This window comes from Salminus brasiliensis, chromosome 13, assembly GCF_030463535.1.
Source record: "Salminus brasiliensis chromosome 13, fSalBra1.hap2, whole genome shotgun sequence".
NCBI lineage: Eukaryota > Metazoa > Chordata > Actinopteri > Characiformes > Bryconidae > Salminus > Salminus brasiliensis.
Window position 1 is genome coordinate 6523262 of NC_132890.1, and position 20257 is coordinate 6543518.

The 20257-nt window shown below is 40.9% G+C and overlaps 2 protein-coding genes across 4 annotated transcripts in view; one reads left to right on the forward strand and one right to left on the reverse strand.

Moving 5' to 3' along the window:
- The window catches only part of cracr2aa (calcium release activated channel regulator 2Aa), a 31148-nt gene extending 17075 nt beyond the window's left edge, over nucleotides 1–14073 (forward strand). For both annotated transcript variants that reach the window (XM_072695054.1, XM_072695055.1), the window contains 13 exons: nucleotides 1463–1553; nucleotides 1702–1797; nucleotides 3857–4044; nucleotides 4248–4319; nucleotides 4423–4468; nucleotides 4570–4649; nucleotides 5128–5488; nucleotides 6871–7003; nucleotides 8619–8700; nucleotides 8858–8972; nucleotides 9937–10038; nucleotides 10412–10488; nucleotides 11636–14073. In XM_072695054.1, the coding sequence (XP_072551155.1) occupies nucleotides 1463–1553; nucleotides 1702–1797; nucleotides 3857–4044; nucleotides 4248–4319; nucleotides 4423–4468; nucleotides 4570–4649; nucleotides 5128–5488; nucleotides 6871–7003; nucleotides 8619–8700; nucleotides 8858–8972; nucleotides 9937–10038; nucleotides 10412–10488; nucleotides 11636–11720 (1528 nt within the window). In that variant the 3' untranslated portion in view covers nucleotides 11721–14073. The remainder of the gene's footprint in view (nucleotides 1–1462; nucleotides 1554–1701; nucleotides 1798–3856; nucleotides 4045–4247; nucleotides 4320–4422; nucleotides 4469–4569; nucleotides 4650–5127; nucleotides 5489–6870; nucleotides 7004–8618; nucleotides 8701–8857; nucleotides 8973–9936; nucleotides 10039–10411; nucleotides 10489–11635) is intronic.
- Nucleotides 14074–15272: 1199 nt separating this feature from the next.
- The window catches only part of LOC140575020 (protein arginine N-methyltransferase 8-B), a 36854-nt gene continuing 31869 nt past the window's right edge, over nucleotides 15273–20257 (reverse strand). For both annotated transcript variants that reach the window (XM_072695141.1, XM_072695140.1), the window contains exons 9-10: nucleotides 19313–19434; nucleotides 15273–18093 (exon numbers count right to left, since the gene is read on the reverse strand). In XM_072695141.1, the coding sequence (XP_072551242.1) occupies nucleotides 18010–18093; nucleotides 19313–19434 (206 nt within the window). In that variant the 3' untranslated portion in view covers nucleotides 15273–18009. The remainder of the gene's footprint in view (nucleotides 18094–19312; nucleotides 19435–20257) is intronic.

Below are 20257 nucleotides of genomic sequence, written 5' to 3' on the forward strand. Positions count from 1 at the left end.
TGTCATCCTCTGTCCCACAGCTGCCATTAGGCTGTCTGTCTCTGTTTGGCTCTGAGATGAAGACCACAAGTCTGTGCAAATCGGACCCTGATTCACTTTCATCTATGGTGCGAATCATTTGGTCAGGTGTGAATACAGTAATCAAACTTGCATGAGGATGAAAACAACTGCATCTAGACTCTTCAGATGAGGTGGTCTTGGTCTGGTCCCAAACAAACTCTAAAACAGTTTGTTTGTGCTCAGTCTGACCTTGATCCGACCCATCTATAAGATGTTGAGCTTAACGGCTCCCATAGCCAAGTGCTATCCTTAAGTACTGCCCAATCATCACCACAGCTATGAACAAATTCCGTTTCTGCTGTTGCACAAAAAATCTGAACTAGTCTAGAACACAGGACCTTCTTCTAGTATTTACTTTCTTGCCCCCACCCCGGACAGGTCTGATGGGATTTCTTACATTGTGACGCATTTTGGTGAGCTTGGATTTTCCTTGTGTAAAAACAAACCAAACCAAAGGAAAAATGCTCCAATTTTACAAGCTTGTTAACTGATTTGGACCAGAGCTAACAAACTATAGGCATGAAAATGGGAGCTGGACATTCGTACATGTAAGGAGCTTATTTTTTACGTTTATCACAACTAAGCCTGGCCTCTGTTGTTGAAACACTTGTTTAAGGAAGACCACTTCCGTGCTTAAAAGAACCTCTATACAAAAGTACCCATCCTATTAAGTAGGTCTGCTGTATTAAACTACTGCAATTCATATGTTCCATTACCAGATGTTGCTTCTGTTGCCGCCGTAATGCAAAAAAGCTCTCAAGTGGTCAGATTGGTCAGGAGTAGAAGAGAATGGATGGTCTTTCTTTCTGTATTGATCAAAGGGATGCTAGCCAGTCATGAACTTGTGATAGGCCTCCTTTAAAACATGCTGGGTTTTTTGTGCCGCAGCTCGAAATAATGATGTAGAGAGAAGGCATGGAGGCATGCACTGTTAAAAGTAGATTCTTCAACTTGAAACTGTAGAGAAACCTGATTTAAGGAACCTTTATGGAAAGTATTTTTAAGAGAAAAGGTTCCTTAAGAGAAGAAAGAGCATCTTAAGAGGTTGCTCCACAGTTGCAAACTGAAGAACCTCAAAAGGTTCCTCAAGGATCTTATACTTTTTACAGTGTGGAGCAGAGACATCTAGTTTCTGTCAGATCAAGAGCTTGTACCTGAACTTGGCACTATGTTATGGCTGTTTCAGTCTTCTGTAGGTGCAAAAGGTCAAGAAAAGTGATGAGCAACCCTTTTAATTAGTGTATATCAGATTTGACTTGTATTTCATAACGCTAACTGTTGCTAAACTATTTGAAAAGATTGAACACATTTTAAGATGCTCTTCTCATTTAGTTCCACATCAGAATGCCAAAAAGAATGCTTTTAAAGTTTCTCTAGATCTCATATCTGATATGTCCTGCAGGAAAGCAGCTTCTCATGACGATGAAATCCAGCATCTCTATGAAGAAATGGAGCAACAGATCAAGAATGAGAAGGACAGGATTCTTTTACAGGTGATGTATAGCTTTCTGTTCAGGCTTTCTGACTGAGACAGGAAGACTCATGGGTCTTCTATGCTTTGTGAGTTGCCAGTTAGTTGAATGAATGCTCAAAGGCTTATGCCTCATGGGTGCATTATATAAGGTTCAATTTGTTCTGCAGGATTCTGAGAGGTTCTTGACCCGCAGTCAGGAGCTGGAGCACCAGCTCTCCAGCAAAGAGCGAGAGCTTGAGCTGCTTACCAGCAAACAGAAAAGAGTGAGTACTTGTTTGGATTTGCCCTAGATCCCTGCCTGTGATCTTACTGTCATGTACGCACATGTGTCATGTGAGCGATGCTGTAGAGGAACCACTTTTCCTTTCATAAAGAACTACACTAAGACTGTAAGACAGTTGTTGCCTGACATAGGCTAGAGGGGTCTAAATCTCCCCATCATTGAGCTGTGGAGTTTTCTGAAATGATGGTGCTCCATCCAGTACTGAGTTTGGGAGTGTCTGATCTCACTAATGGTTGTTTTGCTGCTAAATACAGTCAACTCCTCACAGCAATGCTCCACAATCTATTACAAAGCCTCTTCCCAGGACAGGAGAGACAGGTACTCCAACAAAAGCAGGAAAAGCTCTTTATTAATACCCCCTTGATTTTGTGAGAAATAATGAAAGAGCAGATGTCCCAATACTTTTGTCCATATAGTGGACCAGCATAAAGAACCATGTTTGTAGTAGAGATGTGCGAGTATGAGAAACCTTTTAAATGGTAAAAGACCTTTTTGCCTTTCTTTAGACCTTTAAAAGGTTCTTCAGACATCCCTGTTAAAACATGGTTCTTTATAGAACCAACAGTGGTTCCTTGATGGCATCTCTCAAATAACAATTTAAAATCTAACATGAAGGTAATGCTAAGATGTGTGTTTCTCTTGCACTAACAAAAGGAGACTAGTTGTGTTCATGATGGAGGAAATGATGAAGTGTCATTTCTGCTCTAGGGCTTCAGACAGTGTTTATTGTTCACAGGTGCTTTGTCAAGAAACTGAGCTCGAGGTTTATTCATTTGATGAACACGTTTGCTCTTCATTAACTCACTTTAATGAAGTGTTGACAAAATAGCGCAGAGATAGATACCTCACTCTTATTAGCAGTAAATAAAAACAGATGGTCCTTTTCATGCTTATGAAGAAAGAGAAAGGTGCTGCAGAAAGCACTCAACCCCTTAACCCCATCAGTCTTTCCTACGTCAGGCATATGTTTTTTGTTTTTTTCCTCATTTGTTTGTTTTATTGACCTATCCATGCTCTGCCTACAAATCAGTTACAGGATATTGCCAAAACCTAATCAGAGCTATAGACCTATAGAGTAGACCACTAGATTAGCTGTAGTTGGTTGTACTGTAATGAAGCAAACAGTAGTATAGCTCGTTGTTCTGTAGTCATCTCTTTTTAATACCATTTTTAATTCATTGGAAGAAACAATGAATGAGCAGGTGTCCCTTTACTTTTGTCCAGATAGTGTACAAAGAGCTTTTCTGAGTATATGTTGCTATCAGGAGTACAAATAAAGCACTGCATTACTGCATGTGCCATGTGCTTTTGTTCCAGAAGGCCTCGAACTCCAACTCGTGTCATCCCAACCTCATTAGGTTGACGGTACACTGTGGTGTATTCTGGTCCACTCTCCTGGGTCTATATTTAGCAGCAAAGCTGTGCTTGGCACTACTGCATCAGCTTTCTTATCAACCCAGCCCGGGCACATGATCCTCTAGTGCTGAACATTTTTCACCTTATGATAGGCGGCTTCTCGGAAGACCAGCTGTAGAGTACTGATGGTTTTCTGTTGTGTTTTGTTTACAGAGGCGGATTGGTTGGGAAATCTGTGTAGTTCTGATTGCATTAGAGCCCAATCTACTTGAAATGATGGAAAGTAATGATTTGACCATGATAGATAACAATTAAAAATTTATAAAATGTATAGTGTCCACTTTATTGGAAACACTTCCCTTGTTTATCTACTCATTCCACTCGCTTTCTGAGATCCACCTGCCGTACAGTCTTAAAAAATAAAGGTGCTACAAAGGGTTCGTGGAGCAATGCCGTAGAAGAACCAGTTTGGATTCTATTGAGAACCATGTTTGAACCTTCACTTGATAAAAAACTTTAGAAGTTGAAAGGTTCTTCACGCTCATGCATTTCTTTTGTGGTAATGGTTCTGCAATGTCTAACTGTAAACCAGCAAAGTAGACCTACAAGGTGCAAGGTCTCTCTCTCTCTCTCTCTCTCTCTCTCTTATTCTTTTATTATCCCACTCTCTCTCTCACTCTCAGCTGGAGAACCAGTGTAGCGAGCTGCACAGCGAGCAGAGGGAGACTGCAGTGGAGAATGTGAAACTGAAGCAGTATAATGAGGATCTGGCGCGAGAGCTTGAACACACCACTCAGCAGCTGAGCTTAGCCCAGGAGCAGCTCAGTCTGCTGCATGATCAGGCCTTGCGCCTGCAGGAGGAGAGAGAGCTGTGAGACTTGACACATACTTACACACACCCTCAATCCCTGTCCTGTTCTCAGTTTACTGTTTACACATGTAGCTGGATGCTTCTGGAAACTGATCAGCAGTCGGCTTTGAGTGGTCTTTACTTTTTGTGGAACTGGACCTTTTTAACCACTGTTTTTTAAAGAAGTGGCTTTTTGAGTACGGTGTTGTGTTTTTTTTTTATAGAGAGATGTACAGAGTTACAGAAGGTTTGCAGAGAGAGCGAGCAAGTCTACTTAAGCAGCTGGATCTACTAAGGCAAGAATACTACCAAGTACAAATACAGCAGTAATTTTAGTGTGTTTGAAATTCAGAACTCCTGAATAGATGAAACCTCTGTTTGGATTTGTGTCCCTTTTAGGGAGATGAACAAACATTTACGGGATGAGCGGGATATGTGCCACCAGGTGACTTTGTCATAATAGATTACACAAAGACAGTGTTTTGGCTTGGTGTTTTTATTGTGGTTAGATTTAATAAAGTTATATTATTCCATTTTGTCCTCAAGACACCAAAGACATCGTCCTGGGCACAGAGGTCTGGATCAAATGCTATGAAATACACAGAACGGAAACTATCATTTAGGAGGTAAGCTCCCCCCAGAATTCCTCTTAATAAAAAGTCATTATGGGGCTCTGAGTGGTTCCGCAGTCTAATGTGCTTCCACTATGGCCCGGGAGTCACAAGTTCGTATCCTGAATCATGCTGCTTTGCCATCAGCGGTTGGAGTTGGAGAGAGCACAACTGGCCGTGCTCTCTCCAGGTGAATTGATGACGCTCTCTTCCCGCATCACTCTTAAAGCGATGTTGATGGGCAAAGGTGTCTGTTAGCTGCTGAGCGCATCAGCTGCCTGGATATGCTGCATTGTTGGCAGTTCGAAAAGAGGCGGTGGCTAGCTTTGCATGTATCGGAGGAGACATGTGTTAAGTCAGTGGGAGCACTGCTAGTGCTAGGGAGAGCAACGAAAGGGCTTAACACAGGGCAGGAAAAATTTATGAAAATAAAAAGTCATTATAATTTGGGTTTTTTTTAATGTTATTTACATGCCTTTTTTTTAAATGTTAGTGATGATGAGGAGGAGATGTTTCCACATTCTAAGAGGAAGAACACAGTGGGTATAAAGGGCCACAGTTCAATTCTGGGTCCTGAGGACCAAGCAGATCCTCCTCCCAGACGCCATCTCCAGAGGGTCATCTCCATTGAAGAGGACCATCTCCCCCACCTTCTGCAGGAGGAGTACCAGGCTCAGCTCAAGGACTGGAGTGAGGAGGAAGACGAGCTGGAAGATGGTATTGACCTCCAGATGAGCAGCATCTACCCTTCTGCAAGCACCCCGATCCCACAGTCCCCTCCTGCAGACAGCAGGGAAATGCGCACTCCCACCTCACCCAGGGGACAACCAGTGGGGAAAGAGACGGCTCAACCTGTGAGTGGATTTTTAACTTTTGAAAATAATCAGAGATCTTTATTTTGCACCATTTTCTTTCCAAACATACACTAAATGGACAAAAGTATTGGGACACCTACTCATTCATTGTTTCTTCTGAAGTCAGTGGTATAAGAATGTCTCTACTGTCTCCACTGTCCAGGGAAGGCTTTCGACTAGATTTTTGAGCATTGCTGTGGGGATTTGATTGCATTCAACTGCTTTCCACTGCTCCTCAGCTCAATGTTTGGGGGCTTTATACTCATCTAGCCCACATTGGGCATGAGGCATAGAGCCAATAGGTTCATGTTCATCTGCTCCAGAGAGTCCTATTCTGTTGGTAATACTTCTCTACAGGGACTAGACAAGCTGTGTGTGCAAAACAGCTACCTGAAAATGCTTTGCTGTCTTCTTAAAATTGTCAGATTTTATCAAAATTGTCACCAGGGCCAAAACGTGCTGGTGTATAAATTATATTTCAGTATTTTTCTTCTCTCCTCTCACATCTCAACAAGAAGTCAGGAATGGATACATATTCTGAACAAGACCACCCTAAGTTGTTGGCAATAGAATAGGACTCTCTTAAATAGATAAATATGAACCACCATGCACCAATAGCTTGTTGCGGAATGCAATCAAATCCTCACAGCAATGCTCCAAAATCTAGTAGAATGCCTTCCCTGGACGGTAAAGACTTCAACAAAAGCAGAATTTTTATTTTATTCTTCAATTTAAATAGATTTTAGATGAAACAATAAATGAGTAAGTGTCCCAATACTTTTTTTTGCATTTAGTGTATAAGCATTTTTAGTGTTTTTCTTCTTTTCACATCTTAACAAGTCTGAAATGGATATGTATTTTGAACAAGACCGTTCTAAGCAAGACCTCTGACTCCCCTGTCCCAGGTTTTGCTTCCACAGAAATGGCTCAGAGGGTCAGAAATGGCTACGTGGGCCCCACTGATCAGCAGGTGTTGTGTTTCCCAGTGGAACAAGTGGCCACTGTGATCCTGGCCTTGCCTATTTTCCTTTCGGAAAGAACACTTTGAACAGTCCTGACCCACTCATGACTGACCTACAGATAGCGTTCATATTTACAGCAGAGTTGTAAGAGTTATTGTAGAAGTAGAGTGTGTCTGTAACCATTTACTCTCAAAATCAAGGATTTTAATAAACAAAGCCTCAGACTTTCCCGCGGCAGGGAGATGAGTCATGCTCTCTCAGTTTACAGTCTGAGAAACGGATGAGCCATGTCACCAGCTTCACAATAGATGCTACAATTGAATTGGTCATTTATTCCTGTGGGGACACTGCAAACTTGTTGAAATAGCAGTAATTGTACATCTCCCTCACTCTTTGCTCTACTTTTGCTGTTTTGTACAGGAGGAAGGGGTAAGCCCGGGACCAGACCGCCTTTTTAAAATTGTTCTAGTAGGCAACTCAAGTGTTGGGAAAACTTCGCTGCTGCGCCGCTTCTGTGATGACTGTTTCTACCCAGGAACCTCAGCTACTGTCGGTTAGTTTTCCTTTCAGTCCAGTTCTACCAAAGCCTGTGCAGAATGAGCCAAAAAGGTACCAAATAAATGAAATTAAAAAGTCTAATGAAAGTCTTGTTAACATACGTGGCTCTTTACAAGAACCATTTACTGGTTCCAAGTATATATATATATATATATATATATATATATATATATATATATATATAAACTTGGAACCAGTGTATGGTTCTTGTAAAGAGCCATATATGTTAACAAGACTTTCATTTTAAATACTTCCACATAATGTCTTAAACCCATGCCAAGAACCATGTCGAGAGGTGTTGTTCACAAGCTCTCCAGTGTGTTGCCGTTACGTGTTTATGGTTTTTCATGCTGACTGAATTAACACAGTGGGAAGCTGATTCAGTCTGGTTTTGCCATTTGTCTACAACTTCTGCATGCTAGCTGTTCCTCAGGATGGGGTGTTGCCTCACATGCAGTCACAAACACTTGTAAATATAGCAGAGAAAATCAATAGAATGTCCTAACACCATTCGTAACACCAGTGCAACTTCCAATATTGGTAGGCTTTGGTACTAATTTTGCTAGACTAGTGGGGAGGTGCAGATATAGGCATATTTTAATGGATTAGATATTGGATATTTTAAGCCCAGTAGTGTTCTGATGCTTTGTTTTTGCCACTGTGTTCTAGAAGAGCTCCCTCTGCCACCCACAAAGTGCTATAAATTACTTCCAGCCCACAGCAGTGAGAAGTAAAACAATTTAGAGCCTGCAGTGTGTAACTATTTTACAGTTGAACATAAAAACTACAACACCTATTCATTTACAGTTGCTTCTAAAATGAAAGAGTTTATTATTTTGGAACGTCTCATCCCCAACTCCCCAACTCATTCCAAAAGTGTTGGATGGAGCACCACCATTCCAAAGAGCACAGTTCCACTACTTCACAGCTCAATGCTGGGGGCTTTATACCCCTTCAGCCCCCGCCTGACATTAGGCATGGTGCCAATAGCCTCATGTTTATCTGCTCCATTCTATTGGCAGTACTTCTTTACAGGGACTAGACAAGCTGTGGGTGTGTGTGTATTTGCACATCTGTGTCAGCAGTGGGTGCAACCTAAAGTAGTTGAATGCATTCATTAGAAGGAGTGTCCTCAAACATTTGGACATATAGAGTAGATTGCAAGTCTATATTATACAGTATATCTCAAATTGTGCTGCTGTATCATGAAGAATCCAGTGATTTTTGTCCCTAGAGTTTTCTCACATTCTGCAAAGAATTATTGCTGTATTATACAAAATACAGATTTTTTAAATTTCACATTTATAAATGATGTTTTTATTTATGTGTTTATTAGTTTTGGATGCTCAATGACCGCAATCATGAGAGGATGCTCATTCCTTCTTACAGTACATCAATATTGCTGCTTCACTCAAGCTTAGATCAATCCAGCCTGCCCTTTCCTCTTAGTGTGCACTTGTGCTGTGAAGACATGTGCTCATCACATTGATCTGTTTGGAAGAGGGGACAAAGGCTCAACTTTTGAGCCCAGGAAGAGACATGTCCTGATGCTCTAAATGACAAACATTAAAAACTGCCTCTTTTTCATTTGTTTGCCGTTGTCCATCCAGGTATTGACTACAGTGTAAAGACTCTTACAGTGGACAACAGTCAGGTGGCGCTGCAGATGTGGGACACAGCAGGACAGGAGAGGTTAGTCCTGTCTCTTTCTCTCTCTCTGTCTCTCTCTGTCTCTCTTGCTCTTGCTCTGAGCTCAGTAAAAGTTCTGGATTCTGCATTACAAAAAAACTACAGGTGGAAGTAATAGTGATGGCTGAGCCTCTGTTTAATGGCCGTGTTTTCCTGGCAGGTATCGCAGCATTACGAAGCAGTTCTTCCGCAAGGCGGATGGGGTGGTGGTTATATATGACATCACTAGCGAGCAGACCTTTACAGCAGTCAGGTCCTGGCTGGCCAGTGTCCAGGTAGGTCAGGATATGGTGCATCATTTCTTTTTCATTATCCTCATCCAGCAGCAGTGATGTACCAAGTGGATGTGTCACGTGCTTTAATGCATAACATTAAACTAATTAAAATAGAAGCAATTTGCTACGCAAGTGCCACAGAGTTGGGGCTGATTCACCAAAATTACTAAAAAAACTCCATGCTCCATGAACAGCGATGTGTAGCCAGCAGCGCCCAGCTAACTGAGGATTGAAATCACACCTGTTTAGAAGATAAAACCTAATATCTGAGAGCAGAAAGACGAGTGAATGATCCTAGGAGTGTTTTCGGCTGTGTCAGGCACTTTTTTTTTGCTTGCTTTCCCATTTACTTGAACTTAGCATGTCACTAAATTTGCAACTACAGCGGGCTTGTTTTTCTTTTCCCACCCGTTTTCAGAGCATGACTTCCAGTCATTCCATTCATTTCTGCGAATTGCAGCAATCCATTCATTTCTCTTCTCTTCTACAAAAGGATTCCTGTCCGTACAGTCAGTTGCACAACCTGCTCTTTTTTGGATAGTAGCATTTACACTAAACGCTAACGCTGCCACCTGGTCTGTTTTTGCCACTCAGGATAAACTTTTTTAATACCCTTAAATTTTGAAGAAACAATTAATGAGCAAGTGTCCCCATACTTTTGTCCCTTTAGTGCACTTAGCTGGCTCAACATATAATTACATTAGAAAATCACAGAGAAATGACGTGGCTTAACTAAGGAACATTGCGGACAAGCGTTTCTCAGCACTTATCGATAGATCGCTTTAAAAGGTCTAAAGGTGTGGCCAGCAAGACCAGACAAAAGGGAGCCAACATAGTCAAGTCTCAAGGAACTGAACAAGACCCTGAGTGTCATCCCAGGAGAGGACAGGGCTGAATCCTCTGAATGTTGTAGAGTTAAAACCTGAATGACCAAGAATATGTTTTTATTGCCATTATCTCTTAGGAAGGAGCTGGTGAAGACATCCCTGTGATGTTGTTGGGGAATAAGACTGACCTGGAGGGCCAGAGAGAGATCCAGTTTAAAGCGGGGGAGAAATTAGCTAAGGTGAGTGAGCTAGAACCCTCTGTTTGTGCCAGCCCGGAGCACTTCTCTGAACTGCACTGAATGAGAGTAGACACATGAATCAGAGCTTTTTCAGAGCGAAGGATGTGCAGTGTTCGCCAGGAAGTGAATTATAAGTCATTTGACTTCTTTATTTAGTGTTTTATTCTGTCTCTGCCTCACTTATCTTCTTCATTTGTAGTTTGTGTGCCGTTTTCAGTGCTTTAAAGTCCCTTTGACGTCTCATAAAATCACTTGACGTATAGAAGTATTTTTGTGCACTGAGCTGAAATGAGGAAATGTCAATGGGATGACGCGTTTGCCTGTGTTTTCTGTGATCTAATGTTTCTTGGGGAACTATTGTTTTGTCTTTTAGGACTCTCAGTTGATGTTCTTTGAGTGCAGTGCTTCCTCAGGCCACAATGTAACAGAATCGATGATCCAGTTGGCAAGGTATGTTCAGAATAAGCCACTATATAGCACTTTTTTTCCTTTTTTTTCTTGTTGATTAATATTTATTACTCAGTTGCCATATTTTTAACTGGGTTACTCCAAGGCAGAATTGATTCAAGCAAGGCTTTCGTAGCCTGAGAGGAGTGATACATGGTCCACTGTGACTGACAGGGGCCCTAAACATGTATTAATTGAGCATTTTGGTAAAACTGTTAAAAGTTGTGAGTCCCAGTGTAATATCTTTGGGCCCAAAATCCCTGGCAGTGCCCCTGGTCCGCCATCCTAGAAAACTGCTAAAAATGTAAAATTAAGGTGACAGATGTACAAATTTTAACAATGAGAATCTAAGGCAGTAATTATGTACATTTATCACTAATTAATAAGACTATATAATTATGAACGTCATCCATATGTTCAAGCTTTTACTGTGCTAATGACTTTGCCTGCACTGCCGTTTTTACTGTATACCAAAATAACACTGGACTGTTCATCTCCAAGGGCATTACTGAAAGCAATGTGGAAAAACACCCTGAGGGGTTAGAGAGTAAAACATCTCATGGAAAAGATGTACAGAGTTCTACATGTTGAGTAGTACATTTAGTAACTGTGTGTAAAATCTATTTATACTGATAGACTTTTAAATACGCTCATTTTTATGTGTTGTTGTCGGCAACTAGACAGATGAAGGAAAAAAAACTCCTTTCTTTTCTCAATGAAAGGCAAAGTAAAACAGATCTGTTTAAACCATTTCTATTGGTCCATTAATCATTACATTTTGACACAATAACAAATAAAAACTGCCATATGTCAGACGTCAATAAGTGTAAAATGGCAAAAATAGACATTAAAGATTTTTGGGACATTCAGGTCCTAAAAAACGTGGGGAACCTGTTATATCACTGCTGTCATAACCTTACTTGTGCTGATTGATGCCATCAGCTCTTTACATTCCTTGAAAATCTGCTGAGTCAGAATAGAAATGGACTAAAATAAATAAATTCAATAAAATGTAAAACTAACTACCATTAAAACTTAAGAATGTTGGTTTGTTTTTCCCCCTGAAAGGTCTCTAGTGTCATCTTGGAGACATTAAAGATCATACAATGGTGATATTATTTGTGAACGTGCATTGTGTGTGATTTTCTAGGGTTCTGAAAGAACAAGAGGACCGAGATAAAGAGAAGACCGTCATCCTGGCTGACAGCCCTTCAAAGAAGAAGTCTTGCTGCTAGTAGAGCGCCCCCCCCATGTACATTATTCCTTCCCCTGTGCTCAGTGGTGCCTTTTCCCCCTCCATCTTTCAGTGTTCATGGTGATGTATGTTTTACCCACCTCTACCCTTTTCCCTCACCATGCTGGTGTTTTTAATAGTCTCTGACACTTTTAGACACATTTATGTTTTTTTTTCAATGTTTTTTAAACAAATGCAGCACATGAACAGTGTTATGGGTAATATGGGAAAGCCCAGGTTTTGCACTAGAAGGTTTTGGTGGAACAACTGTACATATATTTCATATTGAGGAATTATAGGATAAATGCTGAGAAGAGGAGTGAGACTGTATAGTGATATTGACGGAACAATGTGAAGAAAAGTCAATAAATAAATGTATGTTTTATACTAATTAGATCATTTTAGGAAAAAATAAGCTCACAATTAACCCTATTGTTTACAGTGCAAATGTTTACATAACAGAAGTTTAACATCTTCAAAACTCAAGAGCCAAATTGGAGTTTATTTGGAGGTGGGGTATGGTATAATTACCCTTTATTACACTGTCAGGGCAAACAGTTGAGTTTATGCTATAGAACAGTGGTCCCCAACCTTGGTCCTAGAGGCCTGGTGTCCTTCTGAGTCTGTTTTAGAGCTTTCCCTGCTCCCAGCATACCTGACCCAACTATTAAACACATTAGCAAGCTCTTTCCGAGGTAAAACGTATGTGTCAAAGCAGGGGAAACACACAATTATGCAGGGCAGTAAGTTTCCAGGACCACAGTTTGGAACCACTGCTTAAGAACAGTGGTCGCCAACACTGGTCCTGTAGGGATGCTGTACTTCATAGTCTGTTTGAGAGCTTTCCCTGCTTCCAGCACACCTAACCCAGCTAACTCATTAATATGTCAAAAATATGTGTAATGTAGCAGAGAAACAAAATTATGCAGGAATTACTAGCAGGGTTTCTAGGCCGGGATTGCCGCTCTAGAGCAGTGGTTCTTAACCCTGGACTTGGAGGACCACTGTCCTTTAGAGCTTTTAGTTCTGCTCCCAACACAGCTGACCCAAATAATTATCTCATTGGCAAACACTGCATGAGGTTTTAGGTAGTGTGAAAAGAGCAGGAAAACATGCATATGTGCAGGGCAAGGGGTCCTCCAGGATCAGGTTGAACACCACTCCACTAGAACACTGGTTCCCAAACCCTGGTCTTGAACATCCACTGTCCTGTCCCTGCTCCCGACCCACCTGACCCAACTAACTAACTCATTAACAGCCCTTTCTAAGTTGAAGATAGTGTGTGTTTAAGAACAGAAAACCACTAAAACCACTAAACCTCCAGGTCCAGACTTGGGAACCACTGGTCTAGTACAGTGGTCCTCAACACTGACCTTCAGAGTCTGTTTTAGAGCTTTTCCTATTTAAGGTAAAATGGCTGTGTCGAAGCAGGGAAACCACAAAATTATGGTTATCAGGACCAGGGTTGCTTGAAAACCACTGTTTTAAAAGAACAACTGAGTGGGAACTGAATCTGACCGCATCTGTATGAATTGTAAAACTATCTGGAATTTCTGGAAATGGGGTTTATGCTTGTATATTTTTATGTTTTGACTGTAATGTTTGATAGATATGTGGCCAAAATCCATAAACTTGGTGCAAGCAATTCAGCGCAATCAGTGTTGGCACTCAACAGAAGCTTCAAGCGGTTCCTGTTCTCATTGTGGCACCACTGTTTTATACATCTCAAGCACATAGTTTTGCCTCATGTTTCGATCAAGGACAAAAAGTGTTTCCACAAGGATCAAGAAGGGCTTATTGTTGTTTATTGCATCAAGCGAGTCAAATGGGGCCGTCAAACAAATGAGAAAGGCTAGGCTTCAGTTATGGGGTCTTATTTAGATGTTTGTTTGTTTGCTGTTGTTGTTTTTTGTTCACCTTGTTGTTGAATGCCACCCTCTTGTCTGGAACATGTGCCTGGTTAAATTATCTGTGTGATGTGTGTGACACTGAACATTCACACCGCCGACACACTGACAAGCCACTGAAGGAGTCCACTCCTCCTAGTTCCCCTTAACTGTGGGAATGGTCACGCATGTTGTTTAATGTAAAGTCTGTATAGTCTAACATAGTTTCCAGTTGTGGTCCCGTGAGTATGCCTGTACTGGACATTTTTACGGTTTCTAGGGTTAGGGTTACCCAGCGTGACCTCATGGAGGGCTTGGTAATTAGCTGACAAGTTGCATATTGTTCTGCTGGGAGCAGGGAACACTGAAACGTGCAGCTCAGCATACTCAAGGATCACAAAGGGAAAACACTATTCTAATAAAACTGTATTGTATGAATATTTTGAAGGTATTGTAATAAAGATATGTAATAAGATAATATGTTTATAATAAGATGAATATAATAAGATAATATGTTTATGTGAATTTTCAGATTTGAGATGTTTGATGATGAAGGGATTAGGCTTCTAGTTTCAAGCTACACTTTACATACAAAAGTATCCAGCCCCCTATTTGAATAATTCTTAAATATTCTTGCATGCATAGCTTGTTGAATTGCCATAGTAAAGCATTGCTAATACAACATCATGCATAAGTCCAAAGCATACCAATGTCCAATAGCATCCTGTACATAGAGGGGGGTAAAGCCCTGCAGCACTGGGCTTTGGTGGAGCAGTGGAACTGACTTGCAGGAGCTCCAGTCAATACATCCAGGAGAAGTTTAAGTGCCATTTTTTTGTCTATAGCTAATCATTAATTATCAGTCCCTGACCACACTACTGACCGCTCTCATGGCCAAAAGCCATGAAATTCTCACAGTAATGTTCCAAAATCCAGAGTCTAAAAGGGCTTTGCAGGAGAATAGAGGCAGTTACTACAGCAAATGAACAACAGACTCCCTTTTAGAGCCCTAGATTTCCAAAGCAGCTCTGGGGAAGCAAGTGTCTACAAACTTTTGCACATATTGCAGACTTTACCTGAACACAATCTAGGTGCAAGTATATCTTCACAGAATTAACAGTTTATTAGGGAAGGATTAAGCCTGTTCCTAGATTACATTTACCTTTTATTGGAGAGTCTTTATTCAGAAGGCTGTGTAGTGCAGTAAACTAGCACTGGACTTAATCCCTGTAGATGAAACCCACCAACTAGATAGAGTGTGTGTGTGTGTGTGTGTATATATATATATATATATATTCAAACAACCCTGATTTGGGGCAGCTGTGTATACTTACTGTACTTTTGCTGCCACCTAGTGGTGACCAGGTTTTACAGCAACACCTAAAGCCTCATCCTGGCCTCTCTCCCAAGACGATCCCACACTCTGCACAATTATGTTCCCTCCATCCAAACCCACCTGTTTCAATACATCAATAAATGATTAAGCCCATCATGAGCCGAGGCCTGTTCAACAGAGCGCAAGAAAAGCCCTAACTGTAAAGTGGAGTCCTGCTGTACCTCCGGGAGTTGGGAACGACTGCCCTGCTGCATCATTTATACTGGTTATAACACACCACAAAGAGCTCCTCCCATCCAGTCACACACATTCCTTATAAAACAAAACAGGAGATTTTTAAATAACATTTATTGACAATGTAATTATGATCACATCTGGGGTATTGTACACATACTCTATTACTACAAATATGACAAGCCTTCACATCCTAGAAACGTTCAAAAAGCCTCTTTACTCCTAATGCATGCTCTCTTACATCTATACATGACTTTAGATAGGGCTAGATGGTTCCAAATGATCTAGTTTAGTGAAAACAGCGGCAGAACAAACAGCATATTGCTTTAGAGGCTCAATCAGGATGTTTCTCAGTGTATTCTTCGTTGGACTGTCACAGCACATTGATTGATAGTGCATTGTTCATGGTAAGCATGTTCTATATGTACATTCACTTAAAAATAAAGGTGCTACAAAGGGTTCCTTGGGCGATGCCGCAGAAGAACCATTTCAGGTTCCATAAAGAAGCATTTTTTAAAAGAAATGTTAGTGAGAGGAACCTCAAAATTGGTACAGAACTTTTAGTTTTACCTTCTTCATACTCATGTTTCTTTTCCAAGAATGGTTCTATATGGAACCAATAATAATTATTTTATGCCTAAAGAACCCTGTGTGTCACTTAGTAATTTTAAGAAATGTAATATAAGCATGTTGACATCAGTTTCAATAAGAGGTCATTTTTCCAAACATCCCGATTGGAGCTTTACCTGTGTTGTACTGCAATATAAAACCTGATGAGACAGACGTACTTTATTCATACACCATTAATACACCATCAAACTAACTAACCTTTCACATGCCTCACTCCTTCCTACATCACAGACTCTTAAACGTAGTTCTAGTGATATTAATTAAACTGCTAGCTTCTTAAAACTTCTATAAATGAACAACTGAATATCTACAGGCTAAGATGTTGAGATACTTGAGCAAACTCAATGCAAATGCTGGTGAATATATGCAGCTAAGACATCTATCCAGGAGACTAGGATCCGTTCCCCCAGTTCCCTGCGGCCTATCAGCGGTCTACCTTCATTTGTGCCAGACGAAACCGATCTACATGGTGAATGTGAGCAATGAAAGGTGTGTCTAGGTCTTGCTAATGAACAGAATGTCTTTGGATAATAGCAGGACGGGAGGTCCTTTACCTTGGTGATGACTTCAGTAAGAGCACAGGTGAGAATTGGCAGCTGCTTTCAGACTCATCTCTCAACCTACAGGTTCCCTTTCTCTTTCTAGGCTCTGTTGAAAGGTAGATATTGAATTCCTCCATTCTAACAAAAGCACAGACGCACTGAAGAACAACGCTCAATCACTCTCACACCCAGGTGAAAAAATTAGGAGACCCCATACATGTCTTTTTTAACATATTAAAATATATATGGACATTTGATCTTCATTTGGAAAGTGAAGAAATGTATTTTAAATATCGTAAATATGTCAAATATAATGAATTCTCGTCTTTATTGCTACTTAAAATACCTAAAATTAGACTCAGGTGCCATTCATAACAACTGTGAAGCATGGTGGTGGACGTGTCAGGGTTTGGGATTCCTATGCTGCAGCACGGCCTGGCAAGCTCTCCATCACAGAATCGGCAATGAATTTCTTATTGTATCAGAAGATGTTTAAGGAAAATGGGAAAACCTGCTCAAAAACTACCAAACTGGTGTGGACCATGCACCATGACAATGACACAAAATACCAAGAAGTCAAAGCCTGGATCATCTGAAAGAATCTTGCATGGAGGAGTGGGAAAAACGTAGGAAACACTCCAAGGCGATGTCAGAGACTGGTAGATGGTTACAGGAAATGGCTATTTGAGGTTTTTATTTTAGCTGAAAAGGGAAATACCAGCCACTAGGACTAAGGGTGTTCTAGCTTTTTCCTCAGTAGGAATTGGCATCTTTTTAAGTCAGACTATCAGTGTTTTTGCAAAGGTGATGCAATGACATCACCTTTACTTGTAGATATAGTTTGAAAGAAGATCAAACATTGACATATATTACATATATTACTATATAATCAAATATTACTATTAATATTACTATATTTCTTAATAAAGAACAAAATATTTAACGGGGTGTCCTAATTTTTTATGTATATTGCATGCTGTCCAAAAACAAAACAATAATTAATTGATGTGCTATCACTATCTAAAGAGGCGGAGTTATAGCTATTGCTGTGAGTTCCTTCTTTTTAATAATTCTATTTTTTTTAAGCCCAATAACTAATAAAATAAGGAATTTAGCATTGAAGTGCTTTATATGCCACTGACTTTTGTACCTAATTCTGCTTACATACTCTACTGTGTACTATAGTGCAGGACACAAGTGCTTAGGGTAAAGTAAACTATGTTAATGCTAAAGTACTGGTTTGGATTTACAAAGAACTAAACTACAATAGTACTAGACTAGCTCTTAGACTCGAACCCAAACCACTAACGCTCCTTCTCAAAAAGTAAAGTGTAAACTGACTCTTCACATTCATAAGGACAGTGACATTCTTGAGTTAATAAGGCAGTACATTCAAAGACGCCTTCTGAACAGTCGTAGAAATGGTGGACTAGTGCACGCTATTATTGGCGATGGCAAGGCTGCTATTGCTTGGAGAGGCACTCCACTCCAGAATGTTGGCCCAGCTCCCAGAGATAAGCAGAACCATGGCCTGGGTTCCTCCAGCCCTCACCTTGAGCGTCAGTGACGGCTGCGGCTGCTGCTGCTGCTGCTTCTGCTGGAAGGAGAGTGCCCTCTACTCTGCCTGGCGCGCTGGAGCGTTCACAGCCCCCTGCTGGATGCTTAGCGCATCTTGTAGTCATGACAGATAGTGGCTTCAGACAGCTGACCTTTGAAATCCAGCTCAAAGGTGAAGTCCAGATCACGCTGGAGAAAAGGAAAAAGGCATGTAGAGATGGAGATCAGTGTTGGAACAGAAAAAGCATTGAATGCTGATACAGCCATGTGCAAAGGTTTGAGCACCACCCTCCAAATTAGATAAATAAGTATAAATAAGTGGACACATCCTCTACACTGAACACATGAGCACCTTTCAAAGCACAATAACTCTGTATTTGCTTAATTTACTACATTCCAGACCAAACGGAAACCATAAGAATATGTCATGTACAAAAGTTTTGGCACATTTTAGATTCCAAATATGTAAAATTCAGCAAATGAATACAAAATGTGCTCTAAATTTAGCAGTGACTTACAAGCCAGGTCTATGAGCTGCTCTGCATCTTAAGAAATATATTTTTCAAGGACTTCTAATCTTTTTGTAAGTGTTTACAAGGTAACACAGTGGGTAACACCACCGTCATCTCCATGGCAGACTGGAGTCTGAATCCCTGGCTGGGATAGCGCACTACTTGACACCAATAAGAGTCCTTGGGGAAGACTCCTAACTCTACATTCTCCTACCTGTTAATTTTGCTGCCTACCTTTCCTGACTCAGTAGTTTAAATATACATACACTATATGGACAAAAATATTGAGACACCTGCTCATATACTGTGTCTTCCGAAATAAAGGGGAGAAGGAGAAAAAAAAGAGCTGATCCTGCTTTCGTTGGAGTAACTGTATCTACTGTCCAGGGAAGAAGGCTTTCCACTAAATTTTGGAGGCGCATTGCAGTGAGGATTTGACTGTATTTAGCAACAAGACTGTAAGTGTGGCCTGGATGTTGAATGATCACCCCAACTCACCCCAAAGGTATTGAATGAAGCACCAACCATCATTCCAGATAACACAGTTCTTCCACTGCTCCACAGCTCAATGCTGGGGGGCTTTATACCCCTCTAGGCCACGCCTGGTATTAGACAGCATGGTGCCAATAGGTTCATGTTTATCTTCTGCAGAAAGTCCTATTCTTTTGGCAGTACTTCTCTAAGGGAACTAGACAAGCTGTGTGTGCGTGTAAATCCCTAGATGGGCAAGCACACTACTACACCAATAAAAGTCCTTGGGCAAGACCCCTAACTCTACATTCTCCAACCTGTGTAACACCATTCAAATGTAAGTGGCTCTGGATGAGAGTGTCAGACATAGACCACTTCACTCATCTTCTATGCTAACAGAAAAAAATAGCTCCCGGGACTCTCACCGCATTCTTTTCGTTAGGGTGCATGGTGACGGTGCCCACAATCTCCTCTCCTCTCTTCACCGTCAGGTACTCCTCAAGATAAAAGACTGTCTGCTTCCAGTGAGTGTAAGGGGAATCAGGTGCTATGGGAAGAAAACACATAACAGGGGTATAAAGCTTTGATCTTGCAACTGTTTGATTTAATTATAAAATTTCATGTCATCATAAAATCTCAAATGTTAATTATTTAGGTAGAACAGCCATGAAAAACATCCCAAAAACAGCCAAATACACAAATCTGACAGGGAAGAACTCCAGGTACAGTAGAGCGGAGTGAGGCAGGCCTGAAGTAAAAGCTGCCTGGTTGATGATGTTTTTAAACTTTGACAAATTGTACTTTGATGCAGCAACTTAATAACAATAAATCACTGCTGCCTACCTCTCCTGGCTCAGTAGTTCACATATACATACACTATATGGACAAAAGTACTGGGACACCTGCTTATTCATGGTTTCCCCCTACAAAATCAAGGGTATTACACAAACACAAAGGGTAACACAAAGGGTAAAAAGCATATCCTGCTCTTACTGGAGTATCTGTCTCTACTGTCCAGGGAGGAAGGCTTTCTACTGGTTTTTGAGGAGCATTGCTGTGATGAGGTGGGGTGGTGATCATCCAAGATCCTGGCCACACTAACAGTCTTGTTAGTCATCCCCAACTGAGCACCAACCATCATTCCAGAGAACACAGTTAGTTCCACTGCACCACTGAGCTGGTAACCCCTCTAGCCCACGCCTGGCCTTATGCTTTAATCATGGTGCCAATAGGTTCATGTTTATCTGCTCCAGAGAGTCCTAATCTAATGGCAATACTTCTCTACATGGACTAGACAAGCTGTGTGTATGTGTGTGTGAGTGTGTGTGCATTTGCACATCTGTGTCAGGCAATAGGTGCAACTTAAAGTA